Raw genomic sequence first — 24313 nt, 5'->3', positions numbered from 1 at the left:
AATAATGTATCAACAAATGTTAACAGTCACTATGTCTGGCAGTTAATTATGACTTTTTTACTCCATTTTTAAATTTCCTTATTTCAAAATTGATATAGAAGTATCCTGATTGAGAATAAAATGTTCCCAAGTGTTAAAAACCATTATCTCTGAAGTTAATACACATAATTTTTCTATAATGACATGTAAGTTCTTATTTTGTTTTATTAATATTCAAAGTATAGACCCCACAGGCAGCAATAGCTTACGGGATCTCTGAAAGAAGGCAAATGGAAACTACTGCTCTAAGTAGAGGTCTGTAAATAGGAAATGTCTGTGGCAGATAGTGAGATAATGATAATTACTGTGCATTCCGCACTTGACAGTCTTCAGTACATAATATCAAATCTTATTAAAATGTTACTTAAGATAATATTCTATAAAGCTATAAAATCATAAAAGGGAATGATACTTTGAATCTCTATTTTTGGTAAAACACTTCTCATTTAACACTATTTTATTTTGGATTAAAATTAAGATCCAAGGAATAATTTGTTGTATGCATTTCCTTTTTATGATGTTGGCTCTGGAGCTATTAATACACTGACTGATCAAACCAATTACATCTACAGAGTAACAGATTTAAAGAAATTATATGTGAGAACTTTTACCCAAAAGTATAACCCAAAACAAGCTGTACCTTAAACCAACTACAGCAGGTCCTCAAATAACATCATTTCCTTCTATGTCATTTTGTTGTAACACTTAAGTATGTGTGGAGCTCGCACATTCTCTCCTCATCTGTGGAACTCTGGTTTCCTCCTATATCCCAGAACAGTGCACATTAGGTTCACTGGTGTGTTTAAGTTGTCCTGGGTTCAATGTGAGTGCATACACGAGTGTACCCTGTGATGGGATGGCCTCCTATCCAAGGTAGGTTCCTCCCTCCTTGAGCTGCTGGGATTGGCTTCAGCCAGCAGGACCCCACACTAGAATATGAGGGTTGAAAAATGAATGAATGAATGAATACAAATTAGTATCGAATAAAAATTGGTGAAGTCTAGGGTCATCATACAAATGCATGACAATTAATGCTATGGCACAAAAGCCCTCAGAGATTTCACTGTATTTGAATTGGTTTTGATCTGCATGGAGTTGGCAATGCTCCTGACAATTTTCACTTTTCAAACATTGATTCCATGATTTTAATCAACCACCACAACCACTGTCATTCACTGATTCACCAAATATTGGGTAATTATCTTTGGTGGCTTTTTTTTTTTTCTTTTGGAGACAGAGTTTTGCTCTGTCACCCAGGCTGGAGTACAGTGACACAATCTGGGCTCACTGCAACCTCTGCCTCCTGGCCTCCAGCAATCCTCCTAAGTAGCTAGGATTACAGGTGCATGCCACCAGCCTGGCTAATTTTTGTATTTTCAGTAGAGACAGGGTTTTACCATGTTGGCAAGGCTGGTCTCAAACTCCTGACCTCAGGGATCTGCCCGCCTCGGCCTCTCAAAATGCTGGGATTACAGGTGTGAGCCACTGCACCCAGCCTATCTGGTTTTTATTAAACTTTCTTAAATGTATATATAGTTCATATTTCTTTCAACATTTAATATTAGAAGTGTTTGGGGTCTTTATTGAGAAGTTTAGTCATATTTTTGTGACCAGAAATATGCCATAGGAACTTAACTCTTGTTTACATCAATTAGCCTAGAGTAAAAATGGTTTCATTATAGTTGTTTTGCATAAAGTCATGGTTTTCAGGAACCTATGGATGACACTGAGGATTACTGCAATACTTCTAGTAAATTTGGCAGAAAAGGCAAAGACTGGAGTTACTACTCCTAACACAAATGAGACTGTCATGGTGCACCCCATCAAAAAAGGAGAGACAGACAGATAAAAAGAAACACAGGCGTGCACATGCTTACACACACACACACACGTACGTGCGCATGCGCCAGAAACATTTGATGTTATAAATACAATAGTGCTGAGAAAGATGAATTAATACAAAATTGTATTTTTTGTTCTGAGAATAGGTTACATATATGATTCTAATCCATTTATTGTTTTTACATTCAAGGCTACCTAAAAGAAGACAGTTATCTCATATTTGGCTGCCAGTTTTTCCTTTCTCTTGACCGCTTAAAACTTCAGACTTCCTCTCCTGTTGGTGTCATGGAGAAAGTCCAATACCTCACTCGCTCAGCTATAAGAAGAGCCTCAACCATTGAAATGCCTCAACAAGCACGTCAAAATCTACAGAACCTATTTATCAATTTCTGTCTCATCTTAATATGTCTCTTGCTGATCTGTATCATCGTGATGCTTCTCTGAAGTTCTGCTACAACTCTAGAGCTGCAACGAACCACATCAGCTTAAAATCTGTCATCCCATGCAGACGGAAAACAATACTGTGTAACACACCACTTCCTGAGTATAAGAGTTTCTTTGTGAAAAGGTCAAGATTAAGACTAAAACTCATTGTTAGCACATGTATTCAGCTGCTGGATCTTGTAAACATGAAAAGGGCTTTATTTTCAAAAAATAACCTTAAAATAAGTGTATAAAATGTAACTGCTGATTTCCTCAACATGGTTCACAAATTTCTATCCCAAATCTTTTCTGAAGATGAAATATGAGTTTAGTTCTGAAACTGCACTGCCAACAAGTTCACTTCATATGTAAAGCATTATTTTTACTCTTTTGAGGTAAATATAATTTATATTACACTGTAAAAGCTTCTTTAGTATTAAGTATTTGTCAGGTCTTCACCAAGCATCAAAGTAATAATACAAATGAAGTGTCATTATTCAAAATAGTCCACTGACTCCTCATATCTGTTATCTTATTATAAAGAACTCTTTGTAGTAACTACCAGTATCGATATTCTAAAACAGAAATTGTATTTTTTCTGTGCCACATTAACATTTTTTAAAGTTGATGAGAATCAAGTACGGAAAAGTAAGGCCATGCTCTTACATAATAAAATTTCTCTTAAGTGATTTTTTTCAAAGAATTACAGAATTCTAGTCCATGTAGGTAAACCATAAATCTGTTCTAAGATATTATGATCAACAGATGAGAATTGGTGGTTAATATCTGACAGTGTGATTAATCATAATCACTAATGTACTAACAGAATAGAATCTAATCTTCCTTTAAGGTACTGTAGTGAATTACCTGAGTTGGAGTTACCTAACTTGCCATATCTACAGAATCACGAAACCATAAGATTTCAGAATGATTTTACAGTTTGTCTTCTATTCAAACCCAACATCCAATGCAGGCAAAGAAAATAATAGAAGATTTCCAGTGACAGAAAAAGGTTATCTCAAGTATTTAAAAGAAATAAAAATATGAATTTTCTCTCCAAATATTAACTAATTTTTAGATTACTTTTTTTTTTTAGATTACATTTTGAAATGAACTTGTTGGCCCATCTGTTATATCTACAGCTGACCCCTGAACATGGGGGTTGGGGAGCTGACAATCCGTGGGTCCCCAAAAATCTTAACTACTAATAGCCTACTATTGACAATAAACCTTACTAATAACATAAACAGTAAATTAACACATATTTTGCATGTTTTATGTATTATATACTCTATTCCTACAACAAAGTAAGCTAGAGAAAAAAATCTTATTTAGAAAATCATTAGAAAGAGAAAATATATTTACTATTCATTAAATGGAAGTGGGTCAACATAGAAGTCTTCATTCTCATTGTCTTCACATTGAATATGCAGAGGAACAAGAGGAGGAGAAAGATGGGAAGGAAGAGAAGGGATTGGTCTTGCAGTCTTGTCTTAGGGGTGTGGGGAGTGGGGGAAAAGAAAATTCATGTATAAGTGGACCCTCTCAGTTCAAGTCCTTGTCGTTCTGGCATCAACTGTAATAGGATATAGCTATTTTCCTTAATCTATCAATCAAATGGTAAACATCTATTTTGTAAGCCACTCTACTGAGCTAAATTATAGATCCAACAATGCTATCTATAACTATTTTCTTGATGAATAAATTTTCAATTTCTCCTCTGATCATTTCAGAACATCTTCCAATAACTCACAAAACAACTGAAGTAAAATTTAGTGCTGGCAAATATATTCACCAAACTTTGGTAATTTAAGTTGACTAAAGTTTAAAATTAAGTCTAAACTGTATAATCCAACAATTTTAATTCCAACTGAAGACATGTTACTAATATAACTATTATTAAAAGGGCAGAGGATATATAATTAACCATATCCTCTAAAACATGGTTACTAAAAGAATATGAAGCATCAATATTGATCTTGGTTTCTTATACAAGTGCTGCTAACTGAATAGTGAAAGAGACATTATTAAATTTTCTGAAACCATGAGAGGTACTAGAGACGGGAGCGGAAAGGGTTTGGTTCAGGGATACCTGAATAACGGATGGGCAGAGTTTTCTTAAGCGAAACCTCATCTACAAGTTGGAAATCCATAATAACAAGTAGAAAGCTTATAAACAACAGGTAATACACTCACCTTACTGGTTTTAGTAAATTACCAATACAAAAAGTATCCAAGTTCTATAATAAGCTGCACTGGTCTTAAAAACAAGTGGATAATTTGAACTGATTAGTCATAGTCCTTTCATTACATTGTTCATTACAGTATTTTCCTCAGTAAACAGAAATAAGTATTTTTTTGTTCTTCATTGTTTGATAGAAATTAAAATCTTATTCTGTGAGGATTACAGAATACTACATTATAACTCAAATTATAAAGTAGAATAAACTATTCTTTATCATGAAATGTAAATTCATAACAATTTATTTTTAAAATTTAAAATACTAAATGCTCAAATATGTTCTACTATGGAATGAGTTCTGATCTTAATTTACAGGGTACTAAAAAACAATTTTAAAATGCTTAATGTTGCCTTTTATATTTTAATTGGATAAGAATGTGTATTTGTTTAATGCAAATCATCAGAATCACTACATAAAAATGTTCTTGAAAATTCAGTGAAGCTGCTCTAAAATATACTTACGATTGATACTAATGATAAACCATTTTAACTATAGTTTTGATTTTACAGGAGTTTTTTGGTGATTTGTCCCAAATAAAACAAAATCAAGATGCTCTAGTATAGACACAAGAGGGCAGACCCATATAAAATAATGAATTGCTACTAACAGAGATTATTTATCTTTTGATTATTTTTGAGTCTTCTGGCAAAGTAGGACTATAATAAATTTTTGAAAGTATCTGCTCTTCTGTTAAGTAACAGCATACTTTAAAATGTCCAGAAATGTTATGCTAATATTATATAGAAAACCTGACAGATGAAAACAGTCAAACACATTACTAACTTTATTCACTTAAAACTTGTATATAAAAGTCCTTTTTAACTACTTAATGAATGTGTCATATCCTAATATAGGGAGTGTCATAGCGTCCACATCTTTGAATACATAAATTATCTCAAACAGTTAAAAAATGAAAGAACAGGGTACAAATATAAGAAAATATAAAAATAATAATACTTTATTTTCAGAGGACATAATAGAATACATAAAGCACTCCCAAGTTATAAAACTTTTTCATTATTATTTCATGTTAGACAAAAAACAAGTCATTTTACTTTAATTCATTTTATCAGTTTTTTCTTTAATCAACAGACAGGGTGGTTACTCTGTCATGCAGGCTGGAATGCAGACACATGATCATTGTTCATTGCAGACTTGAACTCTTGGGGCACAAGAGATTCTCCAACCTTGGTTCCCAAGAATCTAGCACTACAGGGGCACATCACTACATATGGCTAATTCTTTTTATTTTTTGTACAGATGCAGTCTCACCAGCCCAGGCTGGTCTCAAATTCATGTCCTCAAGCTATCCCTCCCCTGTCAGCCTCCCAAAGTGCTAGGATTACAGGGGTGAGCTACTGTGCTTGGTTCAAATTTTTGATTCATATAAGGGAAAATCTCCAGTAAAATATGTTAAAATCAATAGGTGCCAATACCATAACTGTTCAAACCCCCTTATGACTAAATAGGCACAAAATTTCATCTTTTTAATGATTGCCCCCTGAAGTTCAGAAACATCTTAGGGAAAAAAAGGATAAACAACTTCGTCAATAAAGAGACTATTATTTCACTACTGCTGGGAGATCCATCGTGGGCTTCAAGGAATCCAATGGATACTGCCGTTACGTGTAGAAGTATTTATCCTCCACCCCTTCCACCCTACCTTCCCCAAGAAAAGAAACCCAAGAGGGACATGGAAAGGGAAAGATTCTTCCCAAAGAGAACACCAGACTGCTTTTTCTCCTCTGTCCCAGTCCTTATAGAGTCAGGTAGCTTAGGGGTTGCAGGGGATGGGGAGCAGAAGGATGATGTACTACAAAGGAAAGAGTCAAAGGCTAGCAGTGGGCATTATACATGGAGCCCTCTATCATAAACCATCTGAGGGTATAATGGCTTCTTTTCATTCACAAAGGAAAATGCTTCGGAGTACTACACTCCTGCACTCTTAATAATTTGGCAGAAAACCATGGAAATCAAAGAACAACACACACATAGGAATCTGTGGCTGGCTCAATAATTATTCTGGACTGAGTCCTTAGAAGAGCAAACCTTTAATGTTACAAATTAACCTGGGGAGTGGGGAGCTGTGAGGATCAAATGAGATAAAATACTGTGAAAGCTATAGAATTCCATAATATATAAATCCATGGTTTTATTAGATCATGACTTTCAGCCAAATTCCTTTTCTTAGCTGTAAAAATATTGTTTTTTCATGGTGAGTGTTTAAAAGCTGTGCTTGAAAATCACAATTTACCAGATGAGCTGATCCTTATTAAATTTCTTCTCTTCACGTAAAAATTAGATGTAAAGAGTGTTTTTATGTCTAATTTTTGTTTTTACGTAAATCAGTGTTTCTAAGATTTTTATCTTTTTTCCTTTTCACAGACGGGGTCTCGCCATGTTGCCCAGGCTGGTCTCAAACTCCTGGACTCAGGCAATTCTCCTGCCTTGGCCTCCCAAAGTGCTGGGATCACAGGCATGAGTTACAGTACCTGGTTGGAAGTCAATGTTTCAAAGAGGCTTTTAAGAAACAACTATGATGAAAGCTTTTAAAATAAAGAGAATATTACTGGAGGCTCCAAGAAGGTATTTAACAACTTTTTTCTGTAGTTTTCCAAGGAGGAAATTAGAAGGGAAGCAGTCATTTAATCATTACAACTTAAGTTTGTCTAGTTTTCTTTACCTGAATTCATCTTTCTACTCTAAAACTTTTAAAAGCACTATAAAGAGACCATCCCCAATAAAGTTAATCAAGAAGTAGGACTTTCCAGGGATATGTAAATTTTGCTTGTTAGTAGCCTTCTCTTTCTACTATGCACCAGGAAGAAGATTTAAAAACAAATTTTTCTCTGCAGTGTGTCCCCAACCTCCATACCCACTTCTGCACTGCTTTAAGGTTAAGAAAAACACCTTGTTTAAAGCAGAGGTTTGTCCAAGCACAATAAAAGGCATGCCCAATTTTCTCAGTTATCTATCACACCTACTCTAGTTTGGAATAGTACACTCAGACCCATTGGTCAGCTCCAATTCTGTGCAAAGACGCCAGCCGGAGAAACAACTGCCTGATCTCAGTTTTCCTGTAATAACAAACATTTGAAAACTAAAACGTGATAGTATTTGAAAAATTAGATTTCCTATTTTTAATCACTTGAATGGATAAATCACAAATTTGTAATTTGGTCATAGTGATTTTTCTGTTTTGATTATGTGGTTTAAGTACATAATCAAAATTATAAGAACTGGGTCTAAAATAAGAATAAAGAAGGCACATGCGATATGTTAACGTTCTCCTATGAATGCAGCATGTTAGGTTCTATGTTTTGTGATCATACTCAGATTTGTGAGGTTCCTGGATAAGTGATTTCCTTATCCTTTCATAGCCTATGTTCATTTACTGTATTTGTTTTTATTAGCAGTAGTAATGAATAGCAATTTTACATTTTTACTCTAGGGAAAATTTGTAATTTTTAATAGAATTGTTTGAGAAAATTCTGATGATAAAAAACAGATGACAGTATTGCTATTAGAAAATTAGTTTCCTAGTTAAAACAAGCTACAGAAAATTATCTTGAAATAGAAACACCCCCAGAAATATACACATTGACATGCTATTTCCTAGACCAATTGGGGGCTATATACTATTTTTCTTTATACAGGACATCATCATACAGTTCTTTCTATAAAACTGATTAATGAATAAGTCTTGACATACTGTATAATTTTTTTTTAAATAAGTATATCTGAATTATAAACCTAAATACATTATCAATCACCAAAACTTCACAAATGACTGTAGTTCTACCTTCTCACTGTACAGATGAAGAAACTGAGGCCCAGAGAAATTAAGTGACAAAAATCATCCAGGTTCTAAATGGAACCAGAAACAAAATCTAAGACCTTATATGGTCAAGTTGATGCACTCTTTCTATAAAACCTATTCCAGCTTTTTTGTTTCTATTTCCAAGTTTCTTTAGATTGAGCATGTTTTGCTTTATTTTCATGCCCATTTAATAAATGAAAAGGAAAGAACAAGTTAGACACAAGGTTTCAAGATTTTCATGTTAATTAGTCTCAAATGTTGTGTAAGTTTTGTTTATCAACACAACATTTTTCAGGTAACATTTCTGCTTATTAATGTGCAGGGAAAAGCAAAACTATCTGCGGACACTTGTCATATGCTTACTGCAAGTGTGCTATTACACTCATAACATCCACTGGAGGGAAGCAAACACTAAATGTTGAGCCTTACCTGCATTGGTGTTTCACTTCCTTGCTGAAACTCTTCAATTTGCTGCTGTTGCCAAGGAGCTAAACTGTAAGAATCTTCTGTAGTTCTACCTTCCAAAGGATTTGTCCGCAGCTGCTCTGTAAGCCACATCTGAGTCCTTACAGAAGGCTGAATGGGAACTCCACCTACTGATTGTTGACCAAGCATTAAATATTTTGGAGGTTCAAAGGCCTCTGAGCTTGTCATAATGGGCTTGCTTTCAGGTAAGGCACTATATGTCATGTCTACAGTCTGTCTCCTCAGAGTAGAGGAAGAGGCTCTGAAGTCCTCCTTGCTACAGCTCTCAAATTTATATTTGCAGTCTAAAGTTGATGACCGTTTTTTATTTATATCCTTGTCCTCTAACTTAAGCATCTCCATACTGTCATGTAAACAGCTAGGCCCAGCTGTCCTCAGTTGTGATATTAAAGCCTTAGCCCTCCCTGTCTTTTCCAAACCATTCCTTGACTCTTCTCTGCAAACAGTGCTACCCTGGACACAGTTATCCAGGGCAGTGAGTTTGGATAAAGATGACCATTTCCGAAGTGGGCGGAAGTCCTTCATGTCTAGTGAAGAGTCCTGCTCCCCACTACTGTGCTTTCCCAATGTTTGCATGAGGCTTGTACTCCATTTTGAGCCATCTCGTGTCAATGATTCCCTAAGTTTGGAAATTGAAGCGCTGGAGTTAGACGGCATCACATGGGCAGTAGGAAGAGTAACCAGTGATTGACTAGGCTTAAAAGATAATGTGCCACTTGAAGTTGAATGATCTGAAAAGAGAAAAGATTGCCAAATTAGTTACAATTAACAGACAAAAGAGAATGGGGTAAAATGCAAAATGTCAAAAGAAACGTCTGAACATGGTATCAAAGCACAAGTTTTTTTTTTTTTTTTTTTTTTTTTTTTTTACAAAAAATTTTTTTTTTTTTTTTTTTTTTTTTTTCCTTGAGACAGAGTTTCACTCTTGTCACCCAGGTTGGAGTGCAGTGGCATGGTCTTGGCTCACTGCAACCTCCGCCTCCCAGGTTCAAGCGATTCTCCTGCCTCAGCCTCCCAAGTAGCTAGGATTACAGACGCCTGCCACCACACCCAACTAACTTTTTGTATTTTTAGTAGAGATACGGTTTTGCCATGTTGGGCATGCTGGTCTCAAACTCCTGATCTCAGGTGATCCACCGACCTCAGCCTACCAAAGTGCTAGGATTACTGGCCACCACGCCCAGCCAACACAACCTTTTCAAAAATACTTCCTCAAAATGAGGAAATTACTATTATTCTTTTATCTGAAACAAGTCAATATACTTTCAAATTGAATTTTCTAAATATGGATACATGATAAATTATATGGTATTTTACCATCTACTGTACTTGCAGGTGAAAAATGATTTAAAATAGATTCAAATTTGCTCAAAGTACTGTGCCTTTATAAGGAAAAAATCCAACTTCTTATTGAGAGGTCTTATTCATAATCCAGCAATGAAGTCTCAGACACAACTCTATCTAAAAAATGGTATTTTTCTGTGTCTTTCCTGAACTGTGGAAATCTATGCCAGATGTGAACATTTTAGAACCTCCCCAAACAATTTAAGTTCAAATGAAAAATATGAGTAAAGGTACTCCTGCAATAATGAAAAATAGTGCCAAAGGGTTCACTTCCAGTATCACTCAATGGTGTGCGTGTGGGTATGTGTACATATATTCATATTCACCCCAAGCTAGAACCTTAGCATCGACTTTGATTCCCTAATCTTTATATTTATTAAATCCCCAAATTGTACATTCTTACCTCCAGAATAATTTAATTTCTATTACCTTAAGTCAGGCCTTCACATCATACTCTTCTATACAAATGAATAGTTTTAGAAGACTAAATGAAAGGCTGAAAGATAAATAAAGGCTTACATACTCAACAAATTTACCATTAAGTGCCATGTTATCATATATATCAAACTAAAACCAAAGACTATAGTTTTGTAATCAAGGGATATCTAGAAAGGGGGTAGGAATTTAAACTGGTATGTGTCGGGGTTGGCGGGGGGAGGTGAGAGATGAAGACTTTAGCAATTTATTCTCTATCTCCCCACACTGTTTGACTGTTACACCAGAATATACTTATTACTTGTGTTCTCTGATACTGTCTTATGGGAAAAGATATGTTGGTAAAGTTGTAAGAAAATTCAGATAAAAACGAGCCAGGTAGACTAATTCAAAAATTAAAATTCCAGTAGGTCTTTGCACAGAATTTGTTAACCTGGAGATGAAAATGGAAAAACATTACAGATGAAGGAATATATCGCTTCTCGGCCTTTTGGCTAAGATCAAGTGCAGATAAAGGAATATGAGCAAAAGTATTATAGTAGATATTTATCATATTCAAAACTGCCTATCAGCTTCTGAAGAAACTTCCTGCATTTAGGAAAATTCTCACATTACTGACTCCAACCTTCCCAAAATATATTTCAGACCTCAAAATCCCACTATACCCTGTAACTATGATGCAGACATTCACAGGCACCAGCACAAGACTGCAGTTTGGAAGTAAGTCACATGATAAAATGGACTCGATGTGGAGCTACCATTTTTGGGTGGTATAGGCAACAGCAGAGGCATCACGTTTCCACAACGGCAGTGACGGAAGTGGCCCCACAGTGGCTGCAGAATCAAAATTCCTATCCCAGAACTGGCAGCAGCTAGGCAGCTTGGTGGCGCAAGACTGATGGTTTTCATATATTATTTGAGGCATATTACTTGGAAGCTTATCCTTAATCCTGGTTCTCCAGCCTTCCTAAAAATTCTGTGAAGTCCCAAATATCCTTAAATTTCCTATGTGCTCAATCAGCCAGTAAACAACTTCTGCTGATTAAAAACACTGAATGATCCAATCATGAAGCCAAGAGAATATGGCTGTATAAGAAGAAAAATAAATCCATGCATCTACAGTATTGAGTTAAAGTGCCAAGAAAAGTTGTCAAGGTAACTCTTGATAGGTAAAGGTGAAGCAGAATTATACACATCTTTAAACACTCTGCTAAGTAAAGAGCCCGGCCTTCACTCAGCACGAAACATGGTATCACTGAGTTTCCAAACAAAGGAGTGAATGGCATGATCAAAATTGTACTTAAGATGATTATTCTGACAGCAGAGTTGCCAATGGATTAAAGCAAAACTGGCAAACACAGTGATTAACAGACTACTCTGGTAATCAGGAGAAAAGAAAATAAAGGGGAATATGCTACTGACAGTTGGTTCTAAACAGAAATAGGACAGATGTCCCCAAAAGTTTACGGAATATTTGTATTCATATATTACAGCATTATATATTTTGACATACATTTGTATTAATATTCCTAAAGGAATATTTATACTAAAATTATCAGAGCATCTAAAAGATATCCCTAAATTAAAAAAAAATTAAACATTAGTCCTGTATCAAATTGCAGATAAAAATATAGAGCTAAGGTTAAGTATAACAGTTTTGATCTCAAAAATATTATATGTAGTAAAATATAGGGCCGGGCACAATGGTTCATGCCTGTAATTCCAGCACTGTGGGAGGCCAAGGCAGCGGATTACTTGAGGTCTGGAGTTCAAGACCACCCTGACCAACAACAGTGGAACCTCGTCTCTATTAAAAATACAAAAATTAGCCAGGTGTGGTGGTGGGTACCTATAATCCCAGCTACTCAGGAGGCTGAGGCAGGAGAATTGCTTGAATCTGAGAGGCAGAGGTTGCAGTAAGCAGAGATCATGCCGCTGCCCTCCAGCCTGGGCAACAAAGCTAGACTCTGTCTCAAAAAAAATAAAATAAAAGTAAAATATGGAGCCTTTTTAGATTCAAATTTAACAGTTGACTCCTCCATAGGGTGGAGATGACAACAGTGAGAAATAAACCAATACACATAAAACACGCAGAAGAATTCCTGGCAGAAAGCAAAATGTTAGTTATTATTATGTCATTAAAAAGCTACAAGTAAATATTATTTTCAATACAACAGACAAAGGCTAAATATCCACACATATAAAGAGCTCCAATAAATCAACAAAAAATTCTAGCAACTCAAATTTAAAATAGGCCAAAAAAAATTAATAAGCAAATCAAGCAAGAAACACAACTAGAGAATACATGAAAAACAATGCTCAAACTCACAAATAGTAAAAGTACATTCTCTATCATAGTCAGAAAACTATTAAAGGCTGCAAATATACAATGATGGGAACATAAGCTGTTATAGTCTTTGGAAGAAGAGAGGCAATTTGTACATAGCAATGTTTAAAATATGAATACACTTAAGTGAACAGACATAAACGTGTGCATATTTATATATAAATACATATACATTCATTAGCAGAGAAAAGATCTGGAAGAATACACCCAAAACTTAGTAAACAAAGGTAACCTCTACATAGTGGAAAGAGGACAAAAGGAGAAAAATACTTCCATGTTTTACTATATACAATGTCTTATTTTAATCGCTTTCCAGGGAATATAACTTTACCATGTGGTCAAAATTCTGCAAAGGTATTTTGTTGTTCTACGACCTCAAAGAGTTTGAAACACTTCTAAAGTATGAATAATAAATAGGTAATTGTCTCACTTCCCATGTCACAGCCATACCCTCTAAGACCCGATTTGGCTGCTTCTTGAATTTGATAATGTGCTACTTTCCTCTCTGCCTTTACTAACTCAGTACTTTCCAAACGCACAGAAAAATCAACAATGAGTGAAAAATCAATTTCATATCAGACTAGTGTTTATTCCCTCAACCTGAAAGCGGTTGATATACGCTGTCCATAGACTATTACACTGAATATAGAATTTATTCCTAAAATTCTCTTATTACAAATTCTCAAATCTTAGTATTAAAAAAGTTACCTGAGAACTGGTGCCCTACTCCAAGAGATGATGATTCAGTAAGAATAGAGAAGGGCCTAGAAAATATCACTACCAAATAAGTTATTCTGCTGTTTCATTTAAATAACATTATTCCATTTGGGTCTGATTCCAGTTCTGAAGCCTTTAAGCTTAAATATCCTAAGTTCAATCACAACCAGTAACTGAGTTCTAGTGTAAAATCTGATTAACTGTGACGTTCAGATCCTTTTTTTTAACTAAGGATCAAAGCTTAGTCTATTCACACACATATGCACACACAACACGTGAATAAATGAAGAAAGAATTAAATATCTGAAAGAATTAAATATTTAGTATTTATAGGATAATTAAATATAAGAATTAAAATTTAAAAATTAAATATTTAAGAATATATGAACAAAGAATTAAATATTTTCCCCCAGTATGAATTTCGGGGAGGCGGGAGGAGAGTCATTACATCTTAGACAGCAATGAGTCCAGAAGATGTCAACTTTAACAATTTTAACACTTAAAAATGTTATTTTGCCCTAAGGAATCACAGTTAATTAGAGGTAGATATAATTCAATTCCTAATGTGCTTGATTAGGCTAACTAATTGTAGCCACAAATCCCAAATTTGAGTTATTACTACAGCATCTAGCTTACATCTAAGTTACAACAGTGATATCTGAAACCAAGACAGGGTAGACCTTTTAAAGACTCAAGAATATAGCTTATAGCATTGACAGTGGGCATAGAAGAGCTAATGGTTTCAGGCAGATTTAAGTTTTTAAGGCCAGAATATGAGAAAAGAACATCACTATAACCTGATAATGCAAGTGAATTATATTTAAGACAACATTATTTCTCAATTCCAAACAAAACCCCAATCTTCTGTTTCACTGTCATGTTATTCTCATCTGGTAACGGATGAAACCATTGATTCTATCTTCTCTTATATACAGGGATGGTCCCTCTCTCTCTCTCTCTCTCTCTCTCTCTCTCTCTCTCTCTCTCTCTGCTCTATCCTTCTCACAGTAATAAGGAACTAGATGCAAAAAGAGACCACTCACTCCCACCCTCCAGATCTATATTATAACAATAAAACACAAGTCTTTACAGTTTAAAAAATAATCAGTAAACTATATAATCCTGTATCAAAACATTCTGATTTAAAGTATAACATTTTATACTTATCAGTCAATATAAAATGTTATTAAATAAAAATGTTAACCCTAACCACAAAGGCAATAATTTTTGTACAACACATCGAGTTTTTCCCCTTCCTGCTGATGCCATGATCATATCATGTTACATGGAAAAAAAAAATTTATGCCACATATAACCCATTCTTTTAAAAAAAACAAAAAAAAATGAACATTTCTAGGTATTCTCTATATTTTTAGGTAAATATTTTTAAATATTCTAAACCACACACTGCTAGGGAAAGGTGCTATATAAAGTAATTCAAAGAGTCTCCTGGGAATGTATTAAGTACAAGGCATTCTGCTAGGTAGAAAAGATAACATAAATATATTAATCTCAATAAAAATATGAATCAGACCTTCCCCTAAAGGCTTACAATTTCATTGTTACACAGCTGCAGAGCAGGACTAAAGCTTATGAAAAAACTATAAAACATCAAACACTGAGAAGTGATGAGCCATAGAGAAAGGGCAGACTATTCATAAAACAACTATCAATGATAGCCAACTTCTCAATAGCAATAATGGAATCCAGAACACAGTGGACTAATATCTTCAAAGGGATGAGTAAATAACTGGCATCCAAAAATTGTTTCTGAAGGGAAACTGTCTTTCAAGACAGAAAAATATATTTTCAGCTAAGCAAAAACATAATTTGCAGACTCACTGAAAGAACTGCTAAAGTTTCTTGAGTTTATTTCAGAATAAAGAATAATGAATTGAGTTGAAAAAAAGAACAGGGAAGAGAAATGGCAAACTTTTGATTAAATCTAAAAAAAAAACAAAAGTAACAATGCAGACAACAATAAAAACAGTATATAACTTGTGGGTAAAAACAAAAATATATATACTTAGCAACTATGGCATATAACCCACAACAGGGGTGGCTGGCATTCCAACATTCTACAGTCCTTGTATTTATCAGAAAAGAATAAAGATTCTGATTACCATTATAGACAGTCAAGTTATGGGTATATATTATAATCTCTACATTAAAAACCAGAAGAATACTTAGAGATGGTGTGACTGGATAGTCACAAGCAAAAGAATAAAGTTAAACCATGACTTCATAACATCCATGAATATTAAATGAATCATAGGCCTAAATGTAACAGCTAAAACTATTAAACTCTTAGAAGAAACTAAATAAAATTCTTAGAAGAAATCTTCATTATCTTGAGTTAGGCAATAGTTTCCTAGATACAATACCAAAATCCCAAGAGATCAAAGAAAATAAAGGTGGACTTCATCAAAATTTAAACATATTTTGGTTGCAAATAATACCATCAAAAAGTTAAAAGACAGCTCACGTAACAGGGAGAAAATTTCAGCAAATCCTATATCTAATTGGGACTTTTATACAATATTACATAAAAAACCCTTAAACTCTACCATAGAAACACAAATGACCAATTTAAAAATAGGCATAAAATATGAAAAGACTTTTTTTATCCATAGAAAATATAAAAATGGCCTTATTTTAAAAGCACATGAAAATAGGCTGAACATCATTTGTGTTCAGAGAAATGCAAATCAAGCCACAAAGATAGTGAAGTGCCTTATTAAAAAACACACAATGAGATACCACCTCACAACCACTAGGATAGCTAGAATCAAAATGACATATAAATGTTGGCAAGGATGTGGAGAAATTGGAACCTCATATGCTGCTGGTAGGAATGTAAAATGGTGCAGCCCCTTAGGAAACAATTTGGTAGTTCCTCAAAAAGTTAAACATAGAGTTACCATATGACCCAGCAATTCTACTCCTAGGTATATACCCAAGAGAAATATATACAAGAATATTCATAGAAGCACTATTCTTAAGAACAAAAAGGCAGAAATAATCTGAATGTCCATCAACCAATGAACAGATAAATAAAATGTGGGATTACCAATACAATGGTATATTACTTTGCAATAAAATGAAGTACTGATACATGCTACAGTATGAATGAGGACAGAAAACATACTATGTGAAAGTAGTCACCAAGGACTGTATAATAGATAATTCCATTTATGTGAAATGACCAGAATAAAGATATCTATAGAGACAGAAAGATTAGTCGTTGCTTAGGTCTGGGAGTAAGGATGGGGAGTGACAGCTAATGGGCTTCTTTTAGGGGCAGGATGAACGTGTTCTAAAACCAGATTGTGGTGATGGCTGCATAATTCTGAGAATATACTGAAAAACATAAAACTGTATACTTTAAATGGGTGAACTATACAGGATCTTAACTACATCACAATAAAGCTAACTTTTTAAATGCATGAAAATATAATAATCATCATAGTAAGTGAAAGAAAGGCCATTCAAAAGATAAGCATTGCTCAAATATTTTTAATCCAGCTAAACATATACAAGAGACACACCTAAAATATTAAAATCCTATTTTGGCATTATGGTATCTGCATAGAGTCTAATTACAAGAAATAATCACACAAAAATAATTGTCAAGAACATTAGAACTATACCTCAGGTACCAGTATCATGAAAAGCATGCTTTCCTATGCTTTTATTCTTTATATTTTGATAATGAGAAACTTCTGTTTGTTTCCCTATAGGCAAATGATTGACCTATTCTTTCAGCAACTGTACATGACAGCAATAGTATGCAATTATATGTAAATCTTAGTTCTCATTTTATTATCTAATCACAATTACAAATAACCTTGTTTTCTGCACTATTTCTTATTTTCGCATTTGTATCTTGAGAAGCTATTTCAAATCTTCAGACAGAAAAAAAATTACTTGTTTAAAATAATTATAAGAATATACCTTTTATTAATTAGTTCTCAAGTCCTTTTTGTACATTGTCGCTTAGCAAACATTCATAACAAACTAAGAAATTTTTTTTTATAGGCAAGATGAAAAGTTAGTTTTTTGTTTGAGGTTTTTTGAGACAAAGTCTCACTCTGTCATCCAGGCTGGAGTGCAATGGTATAATCTTGGCTGACTGTAGCCTGAACCTCCCAAGCTCAAGAGATACGCCCATCTCAACCCCCTAAGTAGTTGGAACTACAGGCATGTGTCACAACACCCTGCTAATATTTGTACTTATTGTAGAGACATGCTTTTACCATAATACCAAGCCTGGTCTTGAACTCAGGCTCAAGCAATCTGCTGGCCCTGGCTTCCCACAGCGCTGGGATTAACAGGTGTGAGCTACCACGCCCGCCTGAAAAGCTGGTTTTAAAACACAGAAAAACAAAAAAAACAGGCATTCTGATCTCTAGCCAGATTCCTGACAATTTAAAGGACAATTTGATGTATGTCTCAAAGAGGTCAACAATTCAAAGCAAAATATTTTCAAATCTGGTCAAGGGGTGGGAGGTGGGCAGGAATCTGGTCAGAAAAAAAAAAAAAAGCCCCTTTTTACATTTACCAAAAAAATTAGAATTCTTTTCTTGTCTGCCTTTCAAAATTTCACTCAGCGCTACCATTTTCTGGACATTTCACACTAGTTTCAATTTAAGATTAAGTCCCATCAGGCAGTTCACCTGTAGAAAGCTGTGTTACTTCTCTCCTAAAAAAATTTTTATAAATCAAACTATCATGGGATGTAAGTTTTGAAAACACAAAGTTTCTTAGAAATAAAACTATTATTTTATGATAGGGACAGATAATAAATGATAATCTGGTCCATATCTACGTGCACTATTTGGAGAGCTATGGAGTCATTAATCTCCCTGTTATAGGAGTTATTAAGAAATTATTTTGGGCAGATAGGCCAAGGGGTCCTTGCCAAAGTTTTTTTCTTTTAAAGCAGCTCCAGAAACATTTGTTGCATAGCAGAAAAGCAGCTTGAACGGCCAGGCTGGCAAGTTTTGATATGCAAATGCAAGCCACTAGAAACTGGGTCCACTCAATACGGCAATTTCCACCTTCTTGTAACTACAAGTACCTAGCATCCTGGCCGCCCCCACATATCCCCATGTGTGTACAACATCTTGGCTCCCTGCACTTGCATATTAAAAAGCTAGGGTAGGAGGGCCAGATTTTTGTGGGCTACATGAATGACAAACCTGGTCAAACCAATCCCCTGGACCCTATGCAAATCAGACACCACCTCTCCCAACCTCCTAATATGACTGGCTCTTTTCTGACACACTGGGGGTTCCCTCTCTCAGCCTGGAGATCCTCACCCTCTGCCTCTGTATGGGGGAGCCTCTTCCTTCTTTCTTGCCTAAAAACTCTCTCCACTCCTTAAAAGAACTCCACATATGTGTCGTTTTATTTAAAACAGCACAGACTAAGGACCTGGTGTTCCTCCAGTCATCAGAGCCATATGATTTTGGTGCACTGGCCGTGAATCCAAGTTAAAACATTCATCGGAGCAATAATAATGGGAGTGAGCTCAAAATTCATCATTCCGAGATGCTCTTGGCAACTATTTTAAAATCAAATCAAATCAATCAACAGGCATCTGTCAGCTGGTTAGCTACACTTACCGTTGGCTGCCTTTCGAAAAAGACTCAGATGTGAGGCTTGCTGGTGAGAACATGGAGAATCGCCCCCCTCCCCTTCATACCCACAGGTCATTGGGAATGTTGGCCATGTTTCGAATGAGTTTCCTTTCATGGGGAGACCTTGCCATCATGCAAGCCTGGGAAAAGTTCTGAGGCAACTGAGAATATCTGGGCAGGGCACACCCTGGCATTATTCAAAGGCCTATGGACTGGACCCAGCCTCCTACAGCCCATTTCGGGTGCTGGCAAAGAATCAAAAACAATAAGTTCGTGTCCTTTGTAGGGACATGGATGTACCTGGAAACCATCATTCTCAGCAAACTGACACAAGAACAGAAAATCAAACACCACATGTTCTCACTCATAGGCGGGTGTTGAACAATGAGAACACATGGACACAGGGAGGGGAGCATCACACACTGGGGTCTGTCGGTGGAGGGGAATAGGGAAGGGACAGTGTGGGGTGGGGAGTTGGGGAGAGATAGCATGGGGAGAAATGCCAGATATAGGTGAAGGGGAGGAAGGCAGCAAATCACGCTGCCATGTGTGTACCTATGCAACAATCTGCAATCTGGCATGTTCTTCACATGTACCCCAAAACCTAAAATGCAATTAAAAAAAAAAAAAAAAAGAACCCTCAGCTATCCTATCACAAAAGTTTCCTTCCTTTTCTATTCGTGGTCTCTTACTCTCTCTGTGTCTGTCAACTGTGTCGGAATTTAGTAACCAGGAGTTTAGCTCAGGAATGCCATTGCAATCTTCTGGGAACAGAGGGTCTTCCCCACTCCCCCAACAGTGAGCGTCTCTCTCTCTTAACCCTTTGGTTTGGAGAACAGATAGCATCTCCAGATCTCTCTTTCCACTTCTCTGAGGAGCCCACGGTATTTCTAAGATAACAGTGCCACCTAGTGGAAATGGAAATCGTCTACAAGAGGCGCTTTTTTTTTTTTTTTAATGGTAACACCACAGCTTCCTTTCTGCACAGCTAATCTTAGGCTCTAAGCCTCTTCCATGAACGGGAAAATTCTGCTTTCAACAGTTAGGAGTCAAATGTCTTCCACAGCCAAATTTTAGTCTCAATATTGTCCCATCAGCAGGAAAACAGCCATTTGGCACCTACATTCCTTTAAGGCACCTGTTCTGTCACCGAGACAGTACTTAATTAGTAAGGGGATCTTAAGTCTGGAAGTTAACTGGAACCATTTTTCCAAGGGTAAATGCTTTAGCATGGGCCATAATAGCAAGATATAGAGTTCAATATAGCACACCCCCTCCATTAAAGGGGCCTTGCCCAATTACACAGTTTTTCACAAGTCTAGGATGTCAAAGGGACATAATAAGCAGAAGACTGAGACTACTTAAATAAGCATTAGTAGACCTCGAAAGCCTAGTTTCTCTGGTGCCATGGCTTGGCGGGTTCACACCTACAGCCATGGGTGGCACATTTAACTGGGTGCTGGGACCCAGGAACCAGGGAGGGAAAATAGTTAGAGGAATGTCCCCTACTGTTTTCTTCTCCACCCTGGGTGATACACCAAAAGGAAGAAGACTAAAAGGACATTTTTATTCTCATTTCTCTTTCTAGATCATCTTCTGCATGCACTCCTCTGGAGTATATTTTAAAGCACTGGGGCTCCTTCAACCATGAGGCTTTGAAGAAAAAGTGATGCATATTCTATTGCACAAGGGCATGGCCTTCTTACCATCTTGGGAACAGACAAACCTGATCTGCCAGGGGAGCCCTGATTTTAATATTATCCAACAGTTAGATCTTTTCTGCAAACAGAAGAGTAAATGGACTGAGGTCCCCTATTACAGACCTTTTTTGCCCTGCGAGACAACTCAGACCTTTACAACTTCTGTACAATTGACCCAGTTCTTTCAGCAGCCACAGCAGACAAGCCCACAAGGAATAGTTCCCCAGAGCTAAAGTAGGTTCCAGAGGAGCAATCTGAGACAGCTGCTTAATGTCCCAATCCTTCCAGTCCCCCTCCAATCATACTATCAGCTCCTCCAGCTCCACCATCTCCAGTATATCCTACTCTCCCTGCTTCACTTTTCCCTCTGCAGGAAATGTCTGATGGGAATGGTACCATGAAGGTTCAACTTCCCTTCTCATTACAGGGCCTTAAGCAAATAAAGGGAGACTTGGGGCAATTTTCTGATGACCGAGTAGGTATACAGAAATTTTCTAAAACTTAACTCAGGTCTTTGATCTCACATGGAGAGATGTTATGTTGCTGCTAAGTCAGACCCTCACTGTGGCTGAAAAGCAGGCAGTTCTGCAGGCAGCAGAAAAAATATATGGAGATTAAAAAAAAAAAAAAACACGCCTCCTATAGCAGACCAAGGAGAAAAAAAGGCGATAAGGAAGGTAAGGAAGAAGTGGAAACTCCATTCCCACTAGGAAGGAAAGCAGTTCCAGCAGACAACCCTGATTGGAACCCCTATATAACTCAGGAGATGAGTGGAAAAGGAAGCACTTTTTAAGGTGTATACTAGAGGGCCTAAAAAAGATCAGGGCCAAACCTCTCAATTACTCTAAACTGTCCATGATAGACCAAAAACCAAATGAGAACCCCACAGCCTTTATGGAAAGGCTGAGAGAGGCACTAATAAAACACACCACTTTATCCCCTGATTCAGTTGAGGAACGGCTCATCTTGAAGGATAAGTGTATACACAGGCAGCTCCTGATATTGGAAGGGAACTAGAGAAACAAGCTACAGAACCAGATAGCACCCTAGAGAGCCTCCTGAGAACAGCCACTTCAGTCTCCTACAATAGGGATCAGGAGGAGGCCAGAGAAAAGGGGAGGAAATACAAGAGAACAACAGAGGCTCTAGTAGCAGTGCTATAAGCCTGTAAAATACAGGATCCCTAAGGTGCATCCATTAGCTGTTATCAATGTGGCAAGTCAGGGCATTTTAAGAATAAATGCCCAGGCAGCAAGACAAAGCCACACCAACCCTGTCCGGCCTGTGGCAGAGACTACTGGAAATGGATCTGCCCCCAAAGGCAGAGGTCACTGGGTTCAGAACCAGTCTCACAGATGGTCCAACAGGACTGACGGGTCCCAGGGCTCAAACCCCCAGCTCCAGTGACTCAGACTGTCATTACAGCACAGGAGCCCTGGGTGATTCTGGAAATTGAAGGAAAGAGGGTAGATCTCCTTCTGGATACTAGAGTCAGTCTCTCTTTCCTCCTCTCTAATCCAGGCCTCCCTTCTCCCCAGAGCATGACCATAAAGGGTTAACAGGAAAAACTCTAGCCCAATATTTTTCTCAGTCCCTTAGGTGCAGATGGGGGAACTTATTTAAACATGCCTTTTTAATCATGCCTGAAAGTCCCATTCCTTTATTAGGAAGAGATATTCTAGATGCATGGGGGCCTGCAGCTTTTTGAGGAAGACATGGTCATAGTTGTTGCGGGTTGTAGATCCACTCCTGACTCACCGCTGTTCGCTCTGGTCCAGAAACAAGTCGGTCAGGAAGCCATGCAGCAGCCACGGCTTTAAGGATACCAGAAAAATGCCCATGGAGCCAGAGGTGGCAGTTCATCAAATCTGAATCACTCTATTGAGCTGCAACATAAAATCCCTGGAGAAGGTGTGTGCTGACTTCATTAGAGGAGCAAAGGAAAAAAATAGTGAAAGGACCAGTTCTAATGCCTACCAAGACTTTGAGAATCACTACAAGAAAAATTCATTGTGGTGAAGGTTCTAAAACATGGGATCGTTTCCAGATGAGAAACCACAAGCAACTCATTGACTTGCACAGTCCTTCTGAGATTGTTAAGCAGATTAATTCCATCAGTATTAAGCCAGGAGTTGAGGTGGAAGTCACCAGTGCAGATGCTTAAGTCAACTATTTTAATAAATTGATTACCAGTTGGAAAAAAAAAAAAACTCTTTGTCTCCCCCTGATGGAAGCTACCATTAATCCAGAAGTGTGGGCAACTTAAGGAAGAATAACTTGAGCTATAACTGCTAGGCCAGTTCAGATCTATCTTAAGGATCCCACTTCTTTTCCTAACCAGAGGTTAGGAAAGGGCTAGAAGCCATTATTAAAAACCTAAAGATGCGGGGCCTCCTCAAACCCTCTAACAGCCCCTGCAACACTCCCATATTAGGAGTGCAGAACCCCAATGAAGAATGGAGCCTAGTTCAGGACCTTCACCTCATTAATGAAGCTGTAGTTCCAATCCATCCAGTGGTCCCTAATCCCTAAACCCTGTTAACTCAAATACCTGAGGGAACTAAATGGTTTGCAGTCCTAGATTTAAAGTATGCCTTTTTCTGCATACAGTTACATCCCGACTCTCCATACCTGTTTGCCTTCAAGTATCCCTACGGCCAGACCGCCCAGTTAACATGGATGGTATTGCCTCAGGGATTTCGAGATAGTCCTCATCTGTTTGGACAGGCACTACACAAGACCTCTCTGAGTTCTTTCATCCTTAAGTTAGGGTCTTGCAGTACATTGATGATATTGTGCTCTGTGTCCCAAATGAGGATGCTTTTCAGGAAGGCAATGAAGCTCTTCTCACCTTCTTAGCTAAAAGAGGATACAAAGTTTCAAAGCCCAAGGCCCAGTTCTACAAAGCCGGAGTAAAGTACCTAGGCTTAATGCTGTCTGAGGGACCAGGGCATTAGGGAAGGAGAGGCTTAAGCCTATTTCTTCCTTTCCCCTCCCTTAAATCCTCAAGCAACTAAGAAGATTTAAGGGCATTACAGGATTTTGTAGACTATGGATACCTGAGTATGGTGAAATAGGCTGTCCATTATATAACCTCATAAAAGAAACTCAGGGAGCTAAAACTCATCTTTTAACCTAGGAACCTGAAGCTCAAAAGGCCTTTGACGAGCTAAAGCAAGACTTGCTTAAGACACCAGCTCTCAGCCTTCCTATAGGGAAGGACTTCAATCTGTATGTATCATAAAGGAAGATAATGGCCCTGAGAGTATTAACAC

General features: G+C 36.9%; 2 protein-coding genes and 1 pseudogene across 9 annotated transcripts in view; 2 read left to right on the top strand and 1 right to left on the bottom strand.

Annotated features, from left to right (window-relative positions):
* Positions 1-4028, top strand: part of PLN (phospholamban) — a 13019-nt gene extending 8991 nt beyond the window's left edge. The window contains exon 2 of the mRNA XM_017541080.2: positions 2072-4028. Coding sequence (XP_017396569.1) covers positions 2167-2325 — 159 coding nt within the window. The 5' untranslated portion in view covers positions 2072-2166 and the 3' untranslated portion in view covers positions 2326-4028. The remainder of the gene's footprint in view (positions 1-2071) is intronic.
* CEP85L (centrosomal protein 85 like) overlaps positions 1-24313 on the bottom strand; it is a 239290-nt gene that overhangs the window by 97603 nt on the left and 117374 nt on the right. For 6 of the 7 annotated variants that reach the window (XM_017541076.2, XM_017541077.2, XM_037742954.1 and 3 more), the window contains one exon: positions 8797-9584. In XM_017541076.2, coding sequence (XP_017396565.1) covers positions 8797-9510 — 714 coding nt within the window. In that variant the 5' untranslated portion in view covers positions 9511-9584. Of the gene's footprint in view, positions 1-8796; positions 9585-15538; positions 15590-24313 lie in introns of those variants that run through there. The other variant, XM_017541078.2, reaches the window with a different exon arrangement.
* On the top strand, positions 11699-23234 carry LOC108312866 (annotated as a pseudogene). Its single transcript, XR_001828820.2, has 3 exons — positions 11699-11787; positions 17437-17482; positions 22764-23234. The product of XR_001828820.2 is annotated as a 40S ribosomal protein S20-like (transcript).

This window comes from Cebus imitator, unplaced genomic scaffold, assembly GCF_001604975.1.
Source record: "Cebus imitator isolate Cc_AM_T3 unplaced genomic scaffold, Cebus_imitator-1.0 Scaffold130, whole genome shotgun sequence".
NCBI classification, from domain to species: domain Eukaryota; kingdom Metazoa; phylum Chordata; class Mammalia; order Primates; family Cebidae; genus Cebus; species Cebus imitator.
This window is presented reverse-complemented; position numbering and strand designations above follow the sequence as displayed.